The sequence below is a fragment of the Octopus bimaculoides genome, chromosome 4 (genome assembly GCF_046866305.1).
Source record: "Octopus bimaculoides isolate indiv1 chromosome 4, ASM4686630v1, whole genome shotgun sequence".
In the NCBI taxonomy this organism is placed as follows: Eukaryota; Metazoa; Mollusca; class Cephalopoda; order Octopoda; family Octopodidae; genus Octopus; species Octopus bimaculoides.
Window position 1 is genome coordinate 20653013 of NC_142931.1, and position 11817 is coordinate 20664829.

At 34.8% G+C, this 11817-nt stretch overlaps 2 protein-coding genes across 4 annotated transcripts in view; one reads left to right on the forward strand and one right to left on the reverse strand.

Moving 5' to 3' along the window:
* LOC106881564 (cilia- and flagella-associated protein 70) overlaps window positions 1-1470 on the reverse strand; it is a 50446-nt gene extending 48976 nt beyond the window's left edge. The window contains exon 1 of one of the 3 annotated variants that reach the window (XM_014932026.3): window positions 660-1470. The gene's annotated coding sequence lies outside the window, so the exon portion shown is untranslated. Of the gene's footprint in view, window positions 1-173; window positions 298-659 lie in introns of those variants that run through there. The other 2 variants (XM_014932018.3, XM_089350454.1) reach the window with 2 other exon arrangements.
* On the forward strand, window positions 287-11455 carry LOC106881578 (uncharacterized). The gene is made up of 3 exons (XM_014932036.3): window positions 287-691; window positions 6035-7373; window positions 7898-11455. The coding sequence occupies exons 1-3, from the start codon at window positions 521-523 to the stop codon at window positions 8290-8292; spliced, it is 1905 nt and encodes a 634-aa protein (XP_014787522.1). The 5' UTR covers window positions 287-520; the 3' UTR covers window positions 8293-11455.
* Window positions 11456-11817: the final 362 nt, after the last annotated feature.

Genomic DNA, 11817 nt, shown 5'->3' on the forward strand with positions numbered 1-11817 from the left:
GGATAAATAAGGTGGTAGAAGAATTTCACCAAGATATAAAAAGGGTAACATATACTTGTGGAAAGTTTTGACTGTCATTCTGTGAACAAACATCGTTAATGCACAATGGTTAGACACACAGAAACACACATATGTATATACACATACGCACGCAATAAAAATAAGTTTCTTACTTTTTTTATATTTTGTTTTCTGTAATTGAATCACAGCACCTTATGGCAATGTATGTCAGTGCGTTTCTCTTGTCTCCTAGCAACGCGTTCTAAGCGCCGTCTCGAAATATTACAGAGTTGTCTAACTTGACAGTTGGCACCGTCTGGAGCCATCTTTGTTATATGATAGCTATTTGTCTTTTACTTACAGCTGATAACTTAATTTTCAGTTTTTTCTTCCTTAATGTAATCTCCCGTTACTTTCACATCTATTTGCGAAAAGGGGGAAAAAAATTACAAACACCAAACCCTGAGTAGCAATTAATTTTCCCCCAAAGAAATATAATAAAATAACAAAAACAACAAAAATGGTGGGTTGTTCGGCTCCAAACTGTTCCAACAGAGCTGCAAAAGGTGGTTATAAAATGAAGCGGTTTCCTGCAGACCCTGCCATTAGACAGATTTGGATAAATAATGTTAAACGAGCAGATTGGAATTGGAACCCACCGGCAAATTTTCGAAACTGTAGACTTTGTGAGGTAATCTTTTGTTTCTTTTTGCTTCAATCAATAGTTGAGTGTAATAAAAAAAAAAAAGAAAATGACTTCATCAATCTGCGTCAATAATATTCCCGTTACTGCAGAGGTGTTTTTTTTTTTTTTTTCATTTGAAACAAATTTTTTCCCTCGGAAATCTTGTCAGTTGTTTATTCTTTCATGATACACACGTGTTTTGTTTGTTTGTGCGTGTGTGCATATGCATGAGTACGCGTGCGAGAGAGCGCTTTACGTAATTACCAGATTCGATGGTGGTCTTTGGAGAGTGAGAAATAAGTGCCATAAAGTTTAAGACACCTCATTAAATCACTTGAAATGTTATTGCTACGCAGTTCGTGAAAAATAAAATACTTTAATATAGTTTAACACTTTGTTTATCAAAGAAAAGAGAGAGGGAGAGAAAAGAAAACATAAACGATTTTGTAAATTATAAACAACAGTTTTTGAGCTTTCGTAATCATATTTTGAAATCCGTCATTTCCAGATGTTCTCCAAATTCAATTTCTTTTTATTTACTTTTCAATTAGTAAACACTTTTGAAATTTACTGTTTTATGCATTGTTACATCATTAGAGGGTTAGAGAAGGAATAAAGATTTTTAAAATAATAATAAATAGTGTTTTGGCAACAAACTCTTAAATAAATTATTGTTGTTTGTGTTGTAACAATGAAAAATAAACAGCGCATTAACAAGGAAGCGAAATAGTGTCGACGTATAATATAAACATCTGGGATAAAAAATTTTTAAAATTACGAAGAGCAGATAACTCGTGTTGACATATTTAATTTTAATTAAGTTTATCAATATCTTTTGATTAGAACTAATTTTTGCTATTTTACTCAGTATACTGATATGTTTTCATTCTGATAAGTCACTATTGGTTAAAGAACTAAATAAGGATTTAATCTTTATTCGCCTGTCTGTGTAAATACTTCCCCTGTGAAATCTGCTTTTGGCTCCAGACAACTCTGTTTAGTGACTTACTTCCGAGAGCATTAACAGTAACATAATTTAGAAGAGATAATTCCTGAATCAAGGTTATGTGATTATATAAGCGTTCCAATATAATTTTATTTTGCATTGTTAATAAAAGCGATTGCTTTTAGCTACTTTTTAAATATTTCTTTAATAACAATAATAATTGTTTCTAATATAGGCAGCAGACCTGAAATTTGTGGGAGAGGAATTAGTCGGTTACATCAACCTTAGAACTCGACTTCGTAAGAATGAAAGGCAAAATTGACCCCAGCAGGATTTGAACTCAGAACGTAAACAAGCCGGAAGAAATGCCGCTAAGCGTTTTGTCCGATGCACTAACGATTCTCCCAGTTTGATTAATAACAATCGTGTATAGCCCTACTAAATTTCGAAAAAGTGTTATGTAATCCACTCTTTTTACTGAAATTTCCCTCTCAGCTTGAGAAACTAAACAAAATCTTTACGATACTTGTTGGCGACTCTCAAAGGGAATGGGAGATATCATCATTTAACGTCCGTTTTCTATGTTGGCATGGGTTGGACGATTTGACAAAAGCTAGCTAGCTGAAGAGCTACCCAGCTCCATTTTTGTTTTTGCATGGTTTCTACGGTTGGGTGCCCTTCCTGATGCCAACCGCTTTACATAGTGTACTGCGTGCGTTTACGTGGCACCAGTACGAGTGATTTTTATGTGGCACCAGCACGAGTGCTTTTTACGTGGCACCAGCACCTACGAGCTTGCAAGATTAGGAATGCTTAGTTGGAGTGGGGGCATGGGACAAGTCTGTATGCAAGGACTACCACGCTTTTACTTAGCTTGATATGTCTTTTGAAGCACAGCAAACCTCCAGGAGTCTTAGCCCTCTGTCATCCCATCTGTGAGTCCTAACGTCTGTAGATCCTTTCTCACCATATCGTCCCATGTTTAAAAACCTTTTTAACTTTCATAATATATATTTACATGCTTAAGGGGGACATGCTGTTTGCAGGCAAGAAGACATCTGGTCTTAGTTTACAGACAAGGGGACAACTATTGACACGTTTCTGTGTTATTTAGTCCTCATTATCATAACAATTTACTCAAATCTATCTTGATCAATTGAAATTAGTTTTCAGATACAGAAAAAAAAGTTTCGACTAGAAATAATTTGTATGTTTGAAAAAATTAAGTAAGTCACAAGCAGTGTAGGTTCCCAGTGCCTGTGACGAGGCAAGTAATTCTAGGATGTCACACTATTTTGCTTATTCATTATTTCTATTTTATTTATTCTGAAAATTTCCTCCCAGGACAGCTACCCATGTGACACCACCCACATAATGTCACTGGCTATAGGAAATAGCACAACTGGATCAATAATGTGACCTAGATAAATAAATTAAGAGGTAAGATACTGAACAGCATGTAAAAAAATTCTCAGTTAAGATTTCACCTCTCAGCTGGAGGGAAAAAAAAAATCGGGCGATGATTATCAGGAAATCTCAACAAAAAGGGGAGATAATTTCAAGAAATTAAAAAGGTTCATAAAATTTATCGACCAAGTTAGTAGTGGGGGTGGGTGCGCTGAAAGTGTAGCTGCTAGAATAAGAATAGCCTGGGCAAAGTTTAGAGAGCTCTTACCCCTGCTGGCGACAAAGGGACTCTCACTCAGAGTAAAAGGCAGACTGTATGACGCATGCATACGAACAACCATGCTACATGGCAGTGAAACATGGGCTGTAACTGCTGAGGACATACGTAAGCTCGCAAGGAATGAAGCCAGTATGCTCCGTTGGATGTGTAATGTCAATGTGAATACCCGTCAGAGTGTAAGTATCTTGAGAGAAAAGCTGAACATTAGAAGCATCAGTTGTGGCGTGCAAGAGAGACGATTGCGCTGGTATGGACATGTGGTGAGAATGGAGGAGGATAGCTGCGTGAAAAAGTGCCACACCCTAACAGTTGAGGGAACCCGTGGAAGAGGTAGGCCCAGGAAGACCTGGGCTGAGGTGGTGAGGCAAGACCTTCGTACACTGGGCCTCACCGAGGCGATGACTACGGACCGAGACCTTTGGAAATGTGCTGTGCGTGAGAAGACCCGGCAAGCCAAGTAAGATCGTTGCCAGTGCCCCTGGACTGGTTCTTGTGCGGGTGGCACATGAGATGCACCATTTTGAGCGTGGCCGTTGCCAGTACCGCCTGACTGGCTCCTGTAGGATTTTTGAGCGAGATCGTTGCCAGTGCCCCTGGACTGGCTTGTGCGGGTGGCACATAAAAAGACACCATTTCGTGCAGGTGACACGTAAAAGCACCCACTACACTCTCTGAGTGGTTGGCGTTAGGAAGGGCATCCAGCTGTAGAAACTCTGCCAAATCAGACTGGAGCCTGGTGTTGCCATCCGGTTTCACCAGTCCTCAGTCAAATCGTCCAACCCATGCTAGCATGGAAAGCGGACGTTAAACGATGATGATGATGATGATGATGACATGCTTAAACTGTGACCATCATGTCATTTTCTCAGATACATTACACTCATGACCACATTATTAAATGTGTTCTTTCTATGACTTTGAGATGTGTTTGAAGAAAATTTCGTTGCTGTTTTTGTGCAGATTGTTTCACTCTGTTTGGCTCCAAAGTTGTTGGGTTGATCATATCAGGTCTAACTGAAAACAGCCTTTGTCATAGGTAATCAGACATCTCAAGTCAACATACAGTGAACTCAACATTTATAAATATATATATCCATGGTGTGTGCATGTGTATGTATGTACATACATACATATACACACACATATATATATATATCTTATAGTAAAAATGGATACATAAGGGTGGAAAATCACAGGAACAATACCATATGTCCAACGTAAGATACAATATGTGTGTTCAATTCCTTCAAGAATCAATAAATGAATTTATAGTATTCAGTCTCTAAAGTGTCTAAAAGGTACGGTAAAAAGACCAGCAAATACAACAATAATCCTGTCCTAATGTACACGTTCTTAATATAATACATGTAAATTTATAACTTCATCATACCGTATATATTTACCCATTATATGTTATATCATAATGTATGTTTACACATCGTAATGTTTTAACTTTAATTTGTCATATTTTTATACAACTTAGAAATCATGCATATTTATAAATATTCTTTTAATAAATATTTTGAACATTCATGATATTTCTAAAGTTTTTATTGTTGTATTTGCTGGTCTTTTTACCGTACCTTTTAGACACTTTAGAGACTGAATACTATAAATTCATTTATTGATTCTTGAAGGAATTGAACACACATATTGTATCTTACGTTGGACATATGGTATTGTTCCTGTGATTTTCCACCCTTATGTATCCATTTTTACTATAAGATGAATTCTAGCTCATGCTGAGCACTTCAACTCTAGCCCGTCTTTATGTATTGTTATATTAACAATACATAATTATACAAAAATTACAGTTTATATATATATATATATATATATATATATATATATATATATGGATGAGGACAGCTATGTGTCACACCCTAGCAGTAGAGGGAACCTGTGGAAGAGGTAGACTCAGGAAGACCTGGAGTGAGGTGGTGAAGCATGACCTTTGAATGTTAGGCCTCATGAAGGTATGACGAGTGATCGAGACCTTTGGAGATATGCTGTGCTTAAGAAGACCCAGCAAGCCAAGTGAGACCCTAACCATGGCCTATGCTAGTGTAGTATAACCAGCCCATTTAAGAGTACCTTTCAATACTGGACAATAAACTGTGCTTGCAAAGACCTGTTGAGTCAAGTGAAGTCATTCTCGTTGCCAATGACAGTCCCGCCTGACTGGTCCCATGCCAGTGGCATGTAAAAAGCACTGTTCAAGCATGGTCATTGCCAGTGCTGCTGGACTGGCTCCCATGCCGGTGGCATGCAAAAAACACCATTTGAGCATGGTCGTTGCCAGTGCCACCTGACTGGCTCCCATGCCAGTGGCACATAAAAAGCACCCACTAGACTCTTGGAGTAGTTAGCGTTAAGAAGGGCAATAGAAATTCTGTGTGTGTGTGTGCATGCGCTTGTCTACTTGCCTTGATAGGCTGTTGATTCTTACTTGTGGATCATTGAAGAGTTTCTCAAACCTGTCCACCTATGCCAAGCTGGAAAATTAAATGCATAGCAATGATAAATAGGAATATTGAATAAGAAGTTTATCTTATTTTTATTTCTTATTTCAGATGTGCTGTCATCTTGTAGTTACATTTGGGAATATAGAGGCAGTGCTTTTGTTTCTTGTGAGGCATATGAATTATGATATATTCTCCACCATCTTTATATACTGCTTCATACAATTACTTTTATCTAATTATTATATTTGCAGGTACATTTTGATGACAGTCAGTTTGAATACAAACACACACCTGAGGGGACTGGCAGGTGTTTGAAACCAGGTGCTATTCCAACACTATTTGATATGCAGTCTGGAACCATTTGTCAGTCTAATTTAACTTCCCTTCACACTAGCCAATCCCGGAGACATAAGAAAATTGTTGGTGAGTTCAATCCCATACTGTGTTTGTCAAATCTCGAGCAGAGAAACCATCAACTACCAGGGCTGTCAAAACATACAAGTATTTCTACAAACATCTTCAATGCTACAAGCAGTCACAATATTATTGATATGAACTTCTTTAAAAAGAAACAGACTGAGAAAATAGTTAATTCTCTTCCTATTACTTCATACATTGATGAACAGACAAACTTTTCTCAGCTTTCAAATCAAATTCAATACAACTATCACAGGAAACCTCAAGCCCCAGGCTCTAATGATACACTAACATTTCCTTCCAAAAGAATGGAGTCTATTCATCAACCAAATCTTTCTCTTCCAACTAATGAAAGTGTTGCTTCTATGTTGCCTGTTCCTTCACACCATCTTCTACATACTGAATCACCTAATGTAAATTTACAGCCTCTTCTACAACCTGGAGAAATTAAAGTAGAGTATGTAGAAGACTCTTCTCAGAACTCAGAAGAGAGAAACATTGGTGAACAAGTAAAGACCACCTCACCTCATCTTTCATCCCCCAAATTACATACTGTTAAATTATCCAGTGAAAATATTCAAAATCCATTGTTACAAGATCAAGCAGAAACTTCGGAAATGTATCCTCAGACCCATCTTGGAAATTTTTCTTCATTGATGTCCCATGAGTCAAAAGAACCTAGAAACTATCCAAGCAACACTACATTGATAAAGGATATTGAAATTGAGTCAAATGCTTCTAAAGATGAAGAAGATCTTCAGTTTCAGAGACTGTCTGATCAATCAGATGTTGGCATAAAGAAAGACACAGTGAAGACTATAAAAAGTCATTTCAGTCCAACTATTTCTTTACATTCCAATTCAATTTACAATCAAGGTTTACAATATTCATCTCAGTCCAATGTCACAAAAGTCGAAACTTCCATATTAAAATCTCCTGTGACTACCCCTGATGTGCTTGTCAATGAAATTGAATCAAAACACTCATATTACTTTCATATGTCAAGTGACTCACGGATACAAACATCTGAACCAAATGAGAATATTAGCAAGCAGGATTTAGAATGCCATAGATTTGTAAGGGGAGCTCAGAACCTAGAGAATAATGAATCTTTTAATAATAGAGTTGATATAAGAAATATTGGGCCGTGTTATACACCAATCTCTGAATCAGGTAACATATCAATTTATTATTACCTTCTTTCTGTGCAGAGAGCATCGTGTGTGTGTGTGTGTGTGTGTGTGTGTGTGTGTGCATCGTGTATCATTACTTCCCAGATTTCTGACTCTCTAAAGCTCTCTCCCCACTCATATTTTTATTTTTAACTGAAGACATTGGTTTATACGAGTTCAAATTGAATATCAGTTGCATTGGTCTCCTTAATTTTAGTAAAGTTTGCAAACAGTGGCTTTTCCTCCACAAATGCATTGCATAAAAATGCCTAGTGTATGAAAAATGGATGCAAATAACAAATCCAATATTGATAAATACATTTTGTAGGAGACTTCTTAAAGGAGGGTACATACATGCTACATGTAACCTACTTCAAATATATTGTTTTGATTTTTTTATACTCTAATTTAGATACCAGAACTTGCCACTACCTGCAAGTTCATAAAAAAGTTCCTATTGTCTTTTGGTTAAATAAATATTTAATGTATTATTAACGCCATTTTTCTCTCTTTTTCTTAATCTAGTATCAACAAGTCCAAGAGTTACAAAGTTCCATGAAAGAATCAGTCCAAATATTATGCAAAAAAGAGACAAACAATTGCCAAAAAGTAGAATTAACCATAAACTTGTATCAGTGGAAAATTTACATCGGAAATTGAAAGAAGAAAAGAGAAAATGTCAAAAATTGAGACTCGAGAACCAAAAGTTGAGAAAACAACTTGGTCCTCTTCGGAATTTGCAAAACTGGATTAACAGGCTTCTTAACACTAATGAAAGCAACCAGTTTGAAGAACTGAACTTTCGAGAAAACTCAACTGATACACTTCAAAAGGCTCTTAAACTCTGTTCTACAGTATGTGGTTATTTATGCAATGTTGTCAGTCTTCCATTTTATTCAAATATTACTAGATCAATATAGAAGAATAAGTATTACCATAACTCTTCTTTCTTTGAGTAGTTTTTACTCCAGTGATGCAGAAGTAAGAATTCCTTACCTTTAAAGTTAAGGCACCAGATGAACCATATAGACATAAGTTCAAACCTTCCTACAACAGCTATTTATTATGTCTTGTACTTGAACTTGATATATAATTGTGCTTGTTATGCTTGTCTGGATAGCAACAGATTTCACAGTAAAATGAAGTTTGAAACAAGTAAATCTACTTGCTCAGAGATATATTGCAATTCCCACAGTTTGATATCCATTCACAACAGAATATTGCAGTGTTATCTTACAATAATTCCTAAGCGATGAAATAGAACTGAAATTACAGCAGTATTGGTTGGTCAAAGGTTGGCTACGAAATGCTAAAAGAAGTTTAAATATGACAGAGCCTCACTATTAGTGAAATAAGAATGTAAATAGATTCTTTCTATACTATTGACATGTGGGAAAATATGGGTGAGAGTCTCCTGACTCTCCAATCAACAGCATAGATCAGCTACTTTTAAAGCAGTCATCAGTTATGCCAGCATCATAGTGGATACCCTAATTAGAAAGAATGCATTTACTTTCTTATTTAACCTGCAGTAGATTTTGTAATATTCAAATTTATTTCACTTCTGATTTATGCAGTATTGTTCATTAATAGAATAAGAAGTATTCCACACCCAAAACATTATTTGCTCAGGAGTATAACTGGTTATGATTCTCTTTAAAAAAAATACTGCATCTGTTTCTGATAGCTACTCCTTGAATAAGGAGTAACAAAGTGTGTGTTTAAATTAAATTTTTTTATTATTATCAGCTTTAATTGTCATTTTAAATAAGCTAAATATAAAATGTACTTTACCATGAAAAATATAATAATAAAAATAATAATCCTTTCTACTATAGGTACATGGCCTGAAATTTGGGGGAGGGGGATAGTTGATTACATTGAGCTCAGTGCAGAATTGGTACTTTTTTTCAAACTCAAAATAGTGAAAGGCAAATTAGCCTTGGTAGAATTTCATCTCAGAATTTAAAAAGCCAGAAGAAAAGCTGCTAGACATTTTGTCTACTGCCCTAATTGTTCTGTCATTTCATTGCCTCGTAATTGTTTCCGATATAGGCACAAAGTGAGCATATTTCAGGAGAGAGGTTTGTTGTCTTTATTTGTTTGTCAACTACTTTACACAGCTTTATGATGTCAGCATTCGTAAGGTTACCTTGTACTTCTGAAGCCTATAGTGTGTATATATACAATCATCATTTAATATCCACTTTTCCATGCTTGCATGGGTTAGATGGAATTCGTCTCAGTAAATTTTATATGTATACATACCCTTCCTATTGACAACCCTCACCTGTTATTGAGCAATATTTCCTGTGGCCAGACAGGTTTTTACGAAAAATGTGCAGAATTGTAATACTTATTTAACGATCATAGTTACAGGCTACATGCCTGACCCTCTCATACTTGTTCTGCAGTTTAGAATTAACTTATTTAGTTACTGTATTTTGCCTGTGCCATTTATTGTAGTCATTAGCCTCAGAACTTGTCTTCTAAACTGGGAGAAGTATAGATTTTTTAATATATAGCTTCTTGCAATAGCTTACTACCATTAGCTCAATTCCTCCTGGTCCAAATGCTCATTCATAGTTAAATTACATATTGTTACCTTTCAATATACAACTACAGTTGCACAATTGTTTGTCTGGTGTGATTAGGATTTTCAAACTGCATTCTTTCAGAGAAAGCTGTAGCTTTCAATCCAACAACTATTCTAACATTTAAGAATTTGCCATGTAAAGCTCCCTACTCATATTTTTTCTGCTAGTGCATACAATAGAATTATGGGTTTACAGTTCACTTACAAACTGTTAGTAAATTGTGTTTCTTCAACACAGAAAATCAGTGTGGGTTTTTTTTTTTTTTTTGTTAAAGTGTGTTTCAGTTGATTTTCTTTGCTCTAGATTATAGATTATTCGGATGATTTTCGCACAAACTCTTCTTTTATTCATGTGGTATTACTTCACAGAATTATTGTGAGATAATAATTTCTTCATAATATTTGGTGGGATTAGAATTTTGAATTTGAAATTAAGGAACAAGCAAAAAAAATTGCATAGAATACTTATTTAATTACTTATTTATTATGAAATTAATTAAATATTTTAATGAAGCAAGACTTTTTTGTAGATGAGAAATAATTAGTCTGAAAGAAATTTATGGAAATTGTATTTCCTTTTTCTTCGTAGATTGTAAGTTAATTTCTTTTTGCTGTCAGCTTGATTTTTTTTTTTTTCAAAGAACCCCTTTATTTTTGTAGATCCATCATTGTATGTATCATGTGTGAATTAAGTGTGTGCTTCTCAATATCCAGTACTAATTGTAAATTCCTTCAGTGAGCTTTTAATTGGAATTACTAAAGGACTTCTTTTGGCAGCTAATTAATTTTTTGACTGGGTTTGACTCACTAAAAACTCTTTGCTTAAATATGTAAATAGATGGATTAAATTTGGAAAAATATTTTTAGATTATTTGACTGTGTTATAACATCATTAGCACTGACAAATTATAATCTTACACTTATTTTTTCCAAAGACAAACATGTTTTTTTAGTAACAATGGAAATTTTTCTGAACAATTTTCTGTGATGAGCCTAAATATAAAGTGCTAAAATATTGTCAGAAAATTTTTTTGTGCAAAACTATTGATAATTTTTTAGAAGAATCTTCCATAGTTCAGACATGCTAAAAGATCATTAATGCACTTAATTTCCACTACTTTGAAAATCTACAAATCGGCTGCCTGAAGAAGAGACAATACTTAGATTTATATTACAGAAGAGAAAAGAACAAATTACTTATCAAAACATGGTGAAAAGTTAATTTGAAAGATATTTGGTGTTTCTGATTTTACCAGAATATTAGGTTGTGAAATGTTTTCAATAGAAACATGTTAAATTAAAATAAATATTGAGTAAAAGAAAATTTACAAAATCAAGGTAAATTTTATCCTTTGCTATATTTTACACACAGATTATATCTTGTAAAACAAAAATTCAATGTACAGATGGAACAATATTATTATTATTTCTTATGTAAAATAAATGTGCTTAACTACTCTGTTATTAAAATGCCAATTTGTTCTGATTGTTGTTGTTGTTGTTATCATTATTATTATTATTATTATTATTAAGGTGGTGAGCTGGCAGAATCCTTAGCATGCTGAACAAGACGCTTAGTGGTATTTTGTCCATCACTATTTTCTGAGTTCAAATTCTGCTGAGATTGACATTGCCTTTCATTCTTTCAGGGTTGATAAATTAAGTACCAGTGAAACACTGAGGTTGATGTAATCGACTATTCCTCTCCCCCAAATTTCAGGCCTTGTACCTATAGTAGAAAGGATTATTACTATTATTATTATTAATGTGGTCAGCTGGCAGAATCATAACCATGTCAGACTAAATGCTTTGTGGCATTTGATCTGACTCTTTACATTGTGTGTTCAAA

What these genes read in the sequence shown, in the direction of transcription:
- LOC106881578 (XM_014932036.3), top strand. Translation starts at nt 521, where the DNA reads ATGGTGGGTTGTTCGGCTCCAAACTGTTCCAACAGAGCTGCAAAAGGT. An exon ending in GAAACTGTAGACTTTGTGAG is followed by an intron (nt 692 to 6,034) that starts GTAATCTTTTGT and finishes TTATATTTGCAG; the next exon opens with GTACATTTTGATGACAGTCA. An exon ending in TACACCAATCTCTGAATCAG is followed by an intron (nt 7,374 to 7,897) that starts GTAACATATCAA and finishes TTCTTAATCTAG; the next exon opens with TATCAACAAGTCCAAGAGTT.